The sequence below is a fragment of the Excalfactoria chinensis genome, chromosome 2 (genome assembly GCF_039878825.1).
Source record: "Excalfactoria chinensis isolate bCotChi1 chromosome 2, bCotChi1.hap2, whole genome shotgun sequence".
In the NCBI taxonomy this organism is placed as follows: domain Eukaryota; kingdom Metazoa; phylum Chordata; class Aves; order Galliformes; family Phasianidae; genus Excalfactoria; species Excalfactoria chinensis.
Window position 1 is genome coordinate 81,779,108 of NC_092826.1, and position 13,046 is coordinate 81,792,153.

A 13,046-nucleotide genomic window follows, 5' to 3' on the forward strand; every position below is an offset into this window, starting at 1 on the left:
TGCTGCTGTCGCACTTCGCATGCTTTTTTCTCTTTTAATATGGCTACAATCTTAACTGAAGTTTATGTAAGGGAAGGTGGTGATTCAGTCCAGTGAAGCTCATAGAATTTTTTTTTTTTAAAGTATTATTTCTTTTTTTTAGTTTTTTTTTTAAAGTTTTTTTTTAATATATTTTTAGAAAAAAAAGTCCTTTTTGTTTTGTTTTGTTTTTTTTTCCTCCTTTTGTTTTATTTAAAAAAAAAAAAAAAAGTTCACAAACTCAAGACAGAACTTTTACTTTTTGCTGGCTCCGTCCCCCTGTTTTCTGTTCTCTTAGGCTCCAAACTGGGGTAGCAAAACGATGGTGGCAGCGGGGAGAGGGGGAACAAGTTAAAAGGGAGCAAATGGAGATGTGGATGCCGGGAAGGGGCGCAGGGAGAGGGCAGAGCAGTCCCGCAGAGTCAGAGAACAGGATTGGCAGAAGGATGCTCATTCTGTTGCCGTAGCCTGGGGTGCTGGGTGCAGGGCAGAGGGAGGAGGGAGATGAATGGACTGATGGGCTGCGAGAGGGGGAAGGGAGAAGAGTGGGGGGGAATCCTCACTTTCGGTGCTTCTCCTCTTTGTCGCTGCTTTTGGTGCTGTTGTCTGTGTGGCTGTTGGGGTTGTTGCTGAGGTACATTTTGTCCATGGCCTTGAGCGCCTCGGTGAGATAGTTCTGCAGGGCGGTGACGGCAGCGCATACCGCCGGGCTCCCGAAGCCGTGCGAGATGAGGTTGAAGTGGGTCAGGCAGCTCTGGATGCCCGGCTCCAAAATGGGGTTGGGCCGTGAGTTCCCCAGGGGAGATCGGTCCTGAGCCAGCAGGTCGGTGAACTCTTTACAGATCTGTCTATAGCACAAATGGAGCAGAGACACAGAGAGGGAGGGCAGGAGGGGAAGAGAGAGGGAGAGAAATGAACCATGGCCGTCAGCAGCAAAGCCAGTGCACGCTCCTTCCTAGGTTACACAAGCCCGCGGGTGGAGGCGGCCGCTGCCCCCAAGCGCACACACACACACTCACTCCCCACTGCTTCCTCTCCTCTATGCAACATTCCCCCATTCTCAAACTTGTGGGCAATGCACACACCTCTTCCCTTCACCTTGCACACGTGCACAATTGCGTGCACGCATCGTGCCCCAGCCTGCACAGACAAAAAGCGAGCACGCACACCGCAGCGGCTCCTGCCCACCCCACCGATCCCCGTTTTGCACCCCTCACCTACTGCCTTCCCAGATGGATTTTGGAACTGAGTCAATGCGCAGCTTAAAGCTTCCCAGCAATGTGGAATGGAGGAGACGGGATGCAATATCCAGAGAGGATTTGGGGGATTTATTCACGTTTTGGAAGACCCTTATTTGGAGAGAGCCTCGGGCCTCTTCCTTCACGAGGCTAAAACACGCCCATGTGTGTGGGGAGGAAAGGGTGAATACAGAGAGGGGAATCGAGGCTTTAAATTAGGGTGTTCTAAAACACTTTCTATACGTACATCACTATCACCAAATCCTAAGGGACCCTTCCACAGAGGGGAAGGCTGATGCTAACCGGGCTCTGGAAATTTCCTTCCAAGGAGGTGAGAAGGGAGGATACAAGGGCAGGGTGCAGAAGTTAGGTGACACCATCCGCCCACCGCACAAAGGGCTGGGGAAATAACACACCTTACAGCGAGGGCTTAGAGGCACGTTGAAACAGTTTGGATTCTGAAACCCGCCTTAATGTCTTCCAGCCATAAACTGGCTCCCATCTTCTGCCTGCGCCCTCTGGCACCGTGCCCTTTCGTGACACCTCCACTGGTAATTAAGGGCCACTAAACAACCCTTTTAATTTCCAGCAAACATATCAAAACAATCATTTTCCTTTCACGCACCACCTGGAAGTCTAGCCAGCCCTACCAATGATAAACTCTGCTAGCATTTTAACTGTGTACAGGTTGGCATTTAAAATATATTTTTAATATCCCTTGGTTCACTAAGTAGCTGAGATTCTTAGGAAGAAAGAACCGCCGCAGATTTTAAGGATCTGAAATCAGTTTAATGTGCCAGTTTTATTCTGCCACCAATGGGAAGCCTTCCCCCTTCTACCTCGATTGATAAGCTAAGTGAAAGGAGACAGAATATTTTTTTTTGCTTTGAATAACTACCGCTTTTTTTCTTTAACCAGCCATCCATCTACAATTTCCACAGCTCACTCTCAAGCGAATCCATGCAGATGGACCAGATGGAAACCAAGCTGAGTTATGCAGAGCTCCCATAGCAGGAGGAGACATACAAACCCCCACCAAACGCAACACCAGGAGCCACCGGCTACATGGAAAACATTTGCAAATAAAAGCTCCAAACCCGGGTCTGTCGCCCTCCCCTCATAACTGAACCACATGCTAGGAAGGTAAATGTCTTACTTTGTAGCTAGAAGCATGTTTTTTCTTGTGACTTGCTCGTTTGGATCGGAATGTTGTCGGTTGAGAAATTCAGCTACTGCTTTGGCAGGAAATTCTGTCTCACAAACGTACCCAAAATCTCTAGCTAGATGCACTGCTTCCCCTGCAAAGGGAGAGGCGGGAGGGGATGGGAAGGGAAACACACAGCTCATCAGTACACACAGCACAGAGGCAAAAATCCATCAGAGAAAACAACAACAAACAAAAAAAAGCACGACTTTCTACCTGGGTTTTCCTTCTAAAAGACAGGGACTGGTATCTTTCTATCTCTACAAAAAGGTACAGTAAGAAATGCTAATCCCATTTTATCTTGTAGGAGCCGCCTTTTGCTTCAGTCTAGGGCAATGCAAATGTGTATTTTCATGACAATCATTACGAATGAAATCTCACATTCAGTTCTTTTTTCACGTTTCCATTGACTAACAGATCTTAGACACACAGGCTCCCAGCACCTCCAACGTGCGCTCACATTTACATAGCCACGTGTATACGCAGCCATTTATACACAGTTCATTCAAAGCTATTTACTCCGGAAATATTTGTTTGCCTCAGCCACGTCTCTAATATTCTTTCGCAATGCATCGATGATTAATATTGATCATAATTACTCCTAGAGCTCTTCTAAATAAAAACGCATTAAACAGCTAAGTGTTTAAAATTTAACTTGATCGCATATAATTATATGTTCCCCCTCCCCCCCCAAAAAAAACGATTAACCATGAGAATTTTAGGGTCATTCCACCGAGTCTGTCTGTTTTGTTGATTTTCAAATCTTTGGTTTTAATTTCCTGAACCAGTTGGTTTTTACTGCAGGGCTTCCTGCCATTAGCTCTAGCTCCGGAAGAACGCATGCGCCAATTAGAGCTTCAAAGCCTCAGTCCAGTGAGCTTGTTTCCATAAAATGGAGCGGATCATAAACAATAACAGTACTCCAGAAAAATGCTACAAGACTCAAAGCCCGAGCAGTGTTTACACTATCATCCCCCCAAAACCAGACACTGCTCCTAAGCTAAATGAAGGGAGATCGGGCCTCTGTTCTGCTTTTTGTTTTCATAAAAATCCCTCGTTGAAAGCAATTATATTCCAACGCCAAACAGAACAATCAATTACAATCAAACATTCTCCATATTCATTAACATCCCCCCAAATATTAGGCATCTACCGAAGCTAGACGTTTTAGAAGTTTTCCCCTTGCAATTTATTACTATGGTGTGCTGATGTAATGGCACAGCCTTTTCAAAAGCATGAAGACGCAGTTCATTTCCACGCAGCATAAATACTGCGCAGCTACCTAACCTGAATGTTTAAAAAACTTAAGTCCGGCATTGCACAGCGCTTCTATCCCCATCCCTTTCAACATGAAACATCTCCAGCAGAATGCAAAGTGACAACCAAACAAAGCTACCGATTCCCTCCTGCAACAACCAAACTTAACGCAAACCTGCACAGCTCGGGCTGAGGTTAAAAGCACTCTGCAGACCAAGCTGACCCAAAACGTTGTGAAACCCACGTGAGGAGAAAGGGGAAGGATTTATATTCTGGGTACGGGTTTACTTTGTGCTGGTCAATGTGACAAAGCAACTGATTCAAAACTAAACAACAGCAAAAGCTCAGGCTTCCCATCCCCGAGTTCTGAAAGTACAGGGCACCTGAAGGTGCTAAAAGTAAGTTGTGCATTCTCTGGACAGACTGAAGCAGAGAAGAATGATATAATGAAGGGAACACATGTCCTAAAAATGAGAACCAAAAGGGAGGGGGGTGCAACTCGGAGGCTTTCAGGCCACCATTAATTCATGGCTTAGGTCAAGGATTCCCAAATTAATTCAGGAAGTAATGGTCACGCATTTCTCCAATGCAGATGTCAGAAAACTTAAATGATTTACTGTTATGTGGCTGGGGGCGGGGGGAGATGAATCCCAAAGCAGCTGCAGTTTTTTGACATTCCAGTTGCCCACTGATGGAAGGGTGGCAGCAGCCCTGCTCCCTGCAACTTTCAGCCCAGCGCTGATGGGACTGAGCCTAACACCGAGCCTGCAGGATCCGTTTTAAGTTAGATCAAAAGGCAGAGCTGCACAACCAACCGTCCTTTCCTGGCAGACCACAAGAACACCTTTCCAATTTCAAACAAGCAGCACCAAGTTGGAAAACAAACAGAGCCGAGACGCCGAGCCTTGTCCCACTGTGCAACACCACAGGCAGGGCTGAGGCACTTACCCTCCACCAGCGAGGTGAGCAAGGTGACATTAGCAGCTTTGCGCCTCCCGGCCGGCAGGTTCAACCCTATCTTGTCCAGCTTCTCTCGGAGGGACCGCCCGCCATTTTTGGACTTTGCCCTGTGCCACAACAGAAGGCGGTTAGAGGAAGGGCAGTAGGGACTGTGTAGCACCCCAAAACACCACACTGTCATCAGAGGGACACTGAAGGGAGGTTTCTGGGGGAAAAGCTGAGTCTACAGACAGAGCAGTGCAGTGACTGAGGTGACAGCCTGCTCTGAGCCGGAAGCCGCCATGGCCCAGAGGGGACGTGTCTCAGGGCGGCTGCATTGATAAGACAAGATGGGATGGTCTCATGATGCACCAGGGGAGGTTCAGGTCAGATATTAGGAACAATTTCTTCTCATAAAGAGCAGTGGGGCAGTGGCACAGGCTGCCCAGGTGGGTGGTAGAGTCACCGAACCTGGAGGTGCTCAGGAACCACATGGATGCACCACATAGTTAGCGGGCATGGTGGACTAGACTATCTTAGCACCTTTCCAAGCTTAATGGTTCTATTCTATCAATCTGCCATTATTGAGCGGGCTGATGTGAAACTCTGGGAGCCCACACTGCCGTTATCACACGGGAGACTGATCCCTGCGTGGCAGACACTGCGGGCCTGCAGAGACGGCACGTTAGGATGGAAGTTTGGCTAATTAATTTTATTCCCTGCCCGAGCGCTCCTATATTGTCTGCATTAGATCACAGCCCAGCGGCGCCCACAGGGCACGGTGAAGTCAACCTCCGCACCCGGGGCTGCCATTGCCACGAGGGCAGAGCGGCCGGGGGTCCACCACCCCTCACACACCGGGTCGCGTTGTCATGGTTACAGCAGCCCCCCCTCGCTCTCCCCTCCTTCCCCCCCAAGGCGCCCGCCGCCTCAGCGGCAGCTCGCCGCGCCCCCTAGCGGCCGGGCGGGCGCGGGGCTCCGTCGGGGCGGCGGTGGTCGCCGGGCGGCCGGCCGTGCGGTTCGGTGCCCCCTCGGCCGCCGCCGTCCGCCCGCCCCCCGTCTTCCCCCCGCCCCTCACCTCCGCAGCACTCCGCCCAGCAGGGAGGCGTTGAGGCACTCGGGCGGCGAGAGGCGTCGCTGCACTTCCGCCACCGTGACCTTGTACTTGGAGGTGGAGCTGAGCAGCGAGAGGCGGCCCGGCACCGAGCAGAAGACCTCGTTGGGGTTCACCACCCCGCCGAAGAGAGCGTCCTTGTTGATGGGGATGGAGGAGACGGCGTTGTTGTTAGACTTGGACAGGGACACGGGGCCTGCAGGGAGGGAGGAGCGGGAGGTGAGGGTGGGGAGGGGAGAGGGGGGCAGAGCGGCCAGCCCCGGCCCGGAGCGAAAATAAACAAAAACGGAGGGGGAAAAAAAGAAAAGAAAAAAAAAGAATAAAAAGACCCCGAAACACACCGGCCGGCCCCGGCACAGGAGTTGGGAGCGCAAGGCGGAGGGCCCGGGGTTGGGGATGGATGGCTTGTGACATTAATAGCTCGGGGAGGGCTAATGGATACACCGGGAGTTAAACGAACTCTGGAGATTACTAATAAAAGAGCCAATTATCATGTCGGCTCGGAAAGAGCATCTCTTCAGATTTATCCCTCGCGCGTCTAATTTGACGTGACAAAGGCTTGGCGGGCGGGGAGGGGGACGGGGCGCTGGGCCGCCCGCTGTCCGTGCCCGTCCGCCCGGCAGCGCTGCACAAAGCCGACGAGATCCCACCGACCCGCCGCCGCTTCGCCCCCCGCTCCCCAGCAGCCCGGCCGATCGCCGCCGCGATTTTAACCACGGAACAGCGAGAGGAGGAACGCGGCGTTTCCTCTCCTCCGCTTTGCCGACAACGATTTCACACCTCCGCGCAGCCCCGAGCTTCGGGCAAAGCGCGAAACCGAACCGCTTCCCAACGCGCCGCAACACCGGAGCGGATTTTGCGGCCCCGCAGCTCCCGGGCAGCGATACGAGCGGTGCCCTCCGCCCGCTGCCCTCCCGACCCCGGCCCGCCGCACCCGCGATCGCCTCTCACCTTTCTTAATGACGGTCTGGTCCGGGATGTTGATGCCGGGGTCTTCTACGTGCTGCAACACAACGAGAGGCTGCGGTCAGCGAGCACGGCGGGCACCGAGAGCCGTCCCACAGCCCCGGGCCCCGCATCCATCCATCCATCCATCCCTGCCTCCCTCCCTTCCGCCTCTCCCCGCCGCGGGCGAGGCACAAAGGAGCGGCCGCAGCCGGGCTCACGGGGGGCCGCTCCGACGGGGCGAGCTGTGCACCCCCGGGCGGGCTCCCCCCTATTGTCTGCCCGCAGATGGGGTTCGCTCGCAACGTGCCGAGGAAACCAAACGGAATAATGTTGTTGGTATTTTTTTCTCCTTCTCTTTTCTTTTCTAAATCCGAAAGAAGTGACAGGCGATATAATGCCTGGCTGTGTTTACAAATTAACACCAGCGCTGCTGAGATAGAAGGTTTCGCAATCGTTACAAAACGCAGGCATTACCATTTAAAAAACTATTACTTCCTCCTCTAGTCTTTGTCCAACAATAATACTGATCCTAACATTTTCCATTCTGCCTTGGATTTATGCTCCCGTTAATTGTGCCTGATCTCAATGATTCCGGGTGGATGGTACTAAGTTGCTTTATTACAGGTTTTATTATACTCCGTGCTCTCATTTGTAACTTGCCTAAAGTGCTTCTGGATTTAAGTATAATTAAATTGAGAAATGTTCAGAAATGACTACTGCCGCAGTTCTCGTGTTTTAACTATATGGGGAAATATGATCCCTTTATGCATGCACCCTAAACCCATAAAGTCAATGTAGTGTGGCATAATACTTTTATTTGTGTTATTTCTGCGCGTATTCCGTACGGGGAGGACTGTTAAGTTTAAAATCCCACCGAGATATTTATGATTAAATAATTTGCACCGTCTCCTCGATTTACTTCAATCTTCCACCGGTCCCTTTTTTTTTTGTTCAAGCCCAACCGTGGCAACAACGGAAAAATCCACAACCGACCCCAAAGCTCCGTCTTTATTTTCCCCCTCTCACAACGAGATGAGATACTCTCAGCAGATACGTTCCCTTATTTCTGTGCCTTCCCATTCCGTTTCACAGAGAGGGGGAAAAAAAGAAACCCAACAACAACAACGCACCAAACAAAACAAAAACAAGCAAGCGAGGGCCGGGCTGGGTAAGGATTTAAAACAGATGGCACTCAGCTCTCACAAACTACGGCAGCGCCGTTAATTCGTGGCTCTTTCAGAGGCAAACGGGGCGATTTGTACTGTAGTCTCTGCAGGGCACAGCGAGACAGAGAGCGGTCGGGAGCGGAGGGGGAATGGAGGAGTAAGCTTTGGTCACGTTCCTGCAGCAGTCAGGGGTTCAACGGCAACAAATTGGTTTGTTCCTGCTGTTGCCTCCGCGTTCTTTTGCATCGGGTTAAAAGAACAGAGTCGTTCCTAACGGATCCCAATGGCTCACTAAAGCCTCCGCTCTGGAAAGCGTTCGTATTTATTGCAAAAGTGCGGAACACGAGCGGCAATTTTCTGCGGCTCAATTCAGCCGGGGGGGGGGTGGGGCGGGGGGAGGGTTGGGGGGGAGAGAGCTGCCATAAATTCACCATTTTCCACGGGTGTAATTTGCAGAAGGTTTCCAAACGCCCCCCCAAAAAGAGAGGTACGTTCGTCTGAGCATCATCCTTGCAACGCGAAACTGTACTCATTAAGCTGTCAGCGAATATATTGCCGTAAGATTTGATCCCGTAATTTGGGATGGCATTTGGGCAGAAATCACATCCAGACACCACACAGCTCCCTCCTCTCCCTCGCAGCCTCAGCCCATCCGCACGGGCTCTGTGAGCTTTCGTACATCTATTGCCATGTTCTCTTTCTGTTTGCAGGGAGAACCCTGGCAGAGGAACTTTGCTCACGTTCCCATTGCGTTGCATAAGGCACTCTCCTGCGGAACAATGGCCCGGCTGCTCCGTCACAGCCATGTGTAATGCCATGCTTCATTAGAAACCATTTTAGTTTTAAATCCGGGCTTACTGATAACAGAATTGGATTCCCCGAATATAACGTGCTGCCCAATGGGCTCCACACATTTAATTTAATAGAAGTGCGGCAGGTCTGGTTGGGATTTGATAACCCATAGGTATAGCCAATGGTCTGTGGGGTCATCCGTCCCTCTGTACTGCTGCTGGAAGAACATGGCACCAGCTCCACACACCCCTCCTCCAATACTTGTCCATTAATTCCTTTGGAGAAGGGATCTCCCTGCATCCCCTCACAACTTGAGATGCCACCATCCCGTAATCGTGGGGAACCGTCTTCTCTTCCTTTGGCCTTTTCCCCCTTTGCCACTTTCCCCGACTTTTTTTTACCCCTTTCCCTTTGCGTTTCCCATGGAGAACGCTGGCTGAGACCCCACACCAACGAGAGATCCCCAGACGCACGGCCCTGTGGCTACAGTAAACATTCTCCCAATCGCAACATCTCATTGTCACCGAGAAGGAAAGATATTGTTAACGCTGACACTCATTTGATTTATCCCCATTTCAGCGGGCGCACCACACGAGCCCATTGTTCTGGGCAGGGGGGCTCGGCCTTCCTCTCTTTCTCCCTCCCCTTCTATTACATTTCGGGGGCCCCTCCCTCGCCCCGTGTCCCCCCCGCCCCCCCCCCCGAGGGCCGCGGCCCGGCGCTGCTTACCGGCACGTCCTCGATGGCGTGAGGGATGGAGTGCAGCGGCAGGTCGGCCAACCCCGCTCCCAGCCCGTGAGGGCCGTGCAGCAGGTCGTCGTGCCGCCGGTAGTCGCGGCGGGGGTCCAACCCCCCCAGCTGGTGGGGCAGCCCCCGGTGCGCGTGCAGCAAGCCCGGCTCTTGGCTTTGCCTCTGGCCCGGCCACGCCGGGTGTTGGGGCTGCGGCTGGGTGTGCAGGGAGTTGAGGCTGTAGGGGTCGTTGACGTGGGAGTAGGGGTCCTGAGACTGGGGGTAGATGGGCTGGTACGGGGGGGGGAAGTAGGGCGGCTGGAAGTCGGCGTTGGGGGTGTGCGAGAGCGGCGGGGCGCTGCTATACGGGGACTGCCCCACGGCCCCCAGCTGGGGCAGCCGCGCCGTCCCGTTGCTGGCACTGTCGTGGCGCTCCTGGGGGGGGGAGGAGGGGGCACGGGGAGGGGGTACGAGGGAGGAGGGGAGAGAGGGGGAGAAAAGAAAAACAAAAGATGAAATCAAAACCGGTGCTCCTCAAAATCGCCCTCCAGTCATTTCCCCCGCCGAGCAGCTCCTCGCTCGGAGGGAGAGACGGGAGTCCGTCTGCCGCCCTCGGCAGCATTAAGGGGGCTCGGACCATCGCCCCAACGGTGCCGGTGTAATAGCAGCGATAACCACAATAACGGGACCGTTCCGAACAATTCACAAAACGCTGCGGCGGCGACCCGTGCGCTCCCGGCCGGCCGTGCCCCGGCAGCGGGCACTGAGACAACCCTTACACGGGGCCCTACGGAACCATAATCCGAAACCGTAACCCAAAGCGCTGCCCCGGCCCCGGCGCACCTCTGCCGGGGGCCGCCGCCGCCACATCCCGGGGATAACGCGGGAGAGCCGTACGAACTGCCATCTTGCTGCGGGGGCACCGCTGCCCCTGCCAGCAACTTTGCACAACGATTCGGGGCGAAAGAGAGGCCCCAGAGTCTCCTCCGGGCCCCGTTCCGACGGGGGAGAGGAGGAAGAGGAAGGGATCGGAAAGAGAGAGACAGAACCCTCAGAAAGGCGGCGGGAGAAGGAGGAAAACCCCGCGGGCAGGTGCGGAGCGACGGGAACGGGGTGGCGGCTCCAGAGATCGGCAGAGCAAAAATAAAAGGAAAAATAAATTAAAAAAAAAAAAAAAAGAAAGAAAAGAAAAAAAGAAAGGAAAAAAAAAAGGGGGGGGGGGGGCGGTAATAGGGAAAAGAAAGAAAATAAAAGAGAAATAGAAAGGAAAATAAAAAGGAAAAAAAAAAGAAAGGAAAAAAGAAACAAACCCCAACATAATCAAACCAATCTTCCCCCCCCCCTCCAACCCCTCCCGCCTCCAACAAAAAAAGCAAAGGAAAATAAAGCCAAACGAGAACGAGGAGGGCGAAACCGAAGCGAAGCACCAGAACGCAGGGCAGAGCCGCCGCGAGCCCGGCCGCCGCCGCCGCCAACAATAGCAGCGCCCCGCGCCCCGACCCCCGGCGGAGAGAAAGGCGAAGCCACTCACCATAGCCGAAAAACTGTGCACTAACATCTGCGAGGCGTCGGGGGATGCGCGGAGGGGAGAGAGGCGCGGGGCGGCCGCGGAGGGGCGCGGAGCTGCGCGGAGGGACGCGGCCGGAGCCCGGCGCTACGCTCGGGGGGCAGCAGCGGGGCGCCGGGGCTGCTCCTGCTCCGCGCCCGCGCCGCCGGAATCCATCAGAACGCGCAGCGCCCGCCGCTGCCCTTCATCGGGTGCTGCAGAAGCTCTGCTATCCTGGCGCGGGGCGAGAGGTAAAGTTGGTCGATTTTTTTTGTTTGTTTGTTTGTTTGTTTGCGCTTTTTTTTTTTCCTTTTTTTTTTTTTTTCCTTTTTTTTTTCCTTTTTTTTTTTTTTTTTTTTTTTTAGTATGTGTGTTCGTTTCTCAATCCTTTTTCTCGCTCTGTCTCTGTCTCGTTCTCCTCTCCCCCGAGCTCCGGCCGCTCCGCTCGGGCTCCTCACGCCCGCTCCGCCGCCGCCTTCCCGGAGCCTCCTAGCAGCGGATATTCATGACTATTAATATTACACGAATACTTAATAAGGGAAGAATGGCCGCAAATCGAGCGTGAAGCGCGAAGGCAACTCAAGGCAGAGCCCGTTCTAAATGACGTCCATTGAATGAGGAATCGGTGTATCTAATCAGCGCCGGGGAGAGAGGGAGAGAGAGGGAGAGAGAGACAAAAAGGAAGGAGGGAGGGAGCGCGGCGCGCAGGGGGGACATGCCGCCGCGTCTGGCGAATCACAGGGAAGGGGCCACATTTTAAAAGGTTGCGGGGCATGCAAAAGTGAAAGAGAAAGAGAGCGGAGAGAGGCTGAGGGTGGGAGCCGGGAGGGGTGCGGCGGAGGTGGGAGAACCGTGCGGCGGGGGGAGGGGAGGGGGGGCGTAAGGGAGGGGGACGGGGGGGGGGTGCGCGGGATCCCCTTTCCTTCTCTCCTTCCCTCCCTCCTCTTCCTCCCTCCCTCCTCGCCCCCAGCCCCGGGCGCACCTCGGGCTGCGGCTGCTGAGCGAAGCCGGGCTCGAAGGCGGCGGCGGAGGAGAAGAGCGGCCGCTCTCGGCTCCCGCCGCCCTCCGCCCCGCCGCCCTCGCGCGGGGGGGGCTCCGCCGCCGCCCCGTCCATGCCCCGCCGAGGGGTCCCCGCTCCGCTGTCGCCGCCGCGTCCTGGAAAGTTCTTCTCCTCCTCCTCCTCTTCCTCCCGCACCTCGAGCCCCGCCAGCATCCGCTGCCCCCCGCTCGGAGGAGCCGGGAAAAGAGGAGGGAAGGAAGGGACGAAGGGAGGAAGGAGGGCGGGCGGGACGCGGGGGGAGAAGGAGAAAGCCGGGCACGGCGGGAGGGAGGCACGGCGAGCTCTCCTCCGTCCGGCCCAGACACGCCGGGCCCCGCGCAACCCGTCCGACTGGCTGCGCGACTCCGGCACCGCCCTCCGCGCCGCTCCTCTGCCCCTATCCCGGCCCCGGCTCCGCACTGCGCCGGGCCTTGACGGGACGAAATCGGCGCCCGCGGGGGCCGGGGCCGAAGACCCGACGGCAGCGACACGCAGGAGGCGCTGACCCACAACGGCGGCCTGGGGCGGAGTGGAGGTGAAGCTCTCGCCGTGCCTTCGGCCGAGGGATGGAATGATAATTATAATAGTCATAATAAAATAAAGAAATCTCCCTGACGCCCCATTGCCAGACATCGCGTATCCGACAGCTCAGCCTCGCTCCGAGCGGCGGCTGCGTCCCAGCGCTCGGGGCAGGACTGAAGCACCGCATCCTTCGGTCCTCGGCGGTTCCTCGGACGCTGCCCTACGCCGCGGCATCGCCCGGCATCGACTCGGCCCCAGATTAGTACGTTCGTTCGCACAGTGCGGTCCTTTTATTGATCCGTGTCGCAAGGAAAACTTTGGTGGAAGGTGTGAGCGTGGCTTTTGTTGGGGATTGGCATGGGATGCCCTCTTCGGTTTGTTCTTCTCCTTTTGTTTTTCTTTTTTCTTTCTTTTTTTTTGTCACACCGAAAGACACTCGGAGCACGGACGCGCACACACACGGTTCTGTCCTCCGACCCTAAATTGTTGGCATTGTATTTTCCGAGCGGTCCGCATACGACTGCTCAAAGGCCC

At 54.7% G+C, this 13,046-nt stretch overlaps 1 protein-coding gene across 1 annotated transcript; it reads right to left on the reverse strand.

The window, feature by feature from the left end:
• Window positions 1-357: 357 nt before the first annotated feature.
• TFAP2A (transcription factor AP-2 alpha) lies at window positions 358-12,699 on the reverse strand. The gene is given in 9 exon segments (XM_072328838.1): window positions 358-866; window positions 2,413-2,554; window positions 4,666-4,784; window positions 5,735-5,966; window positions 6,722-6,773; window positions 9,406-9,840; window positions 11,934-12,244; window positions 12,247-12,510; window positions 12,513-12,699. Coding segments are annotated over 9 exon segments (2,031 nt in total). The 3' UTR covers window positions 358-577.
• Window positions 12,700-13,046: the final 347 nt, after the last annotated feature.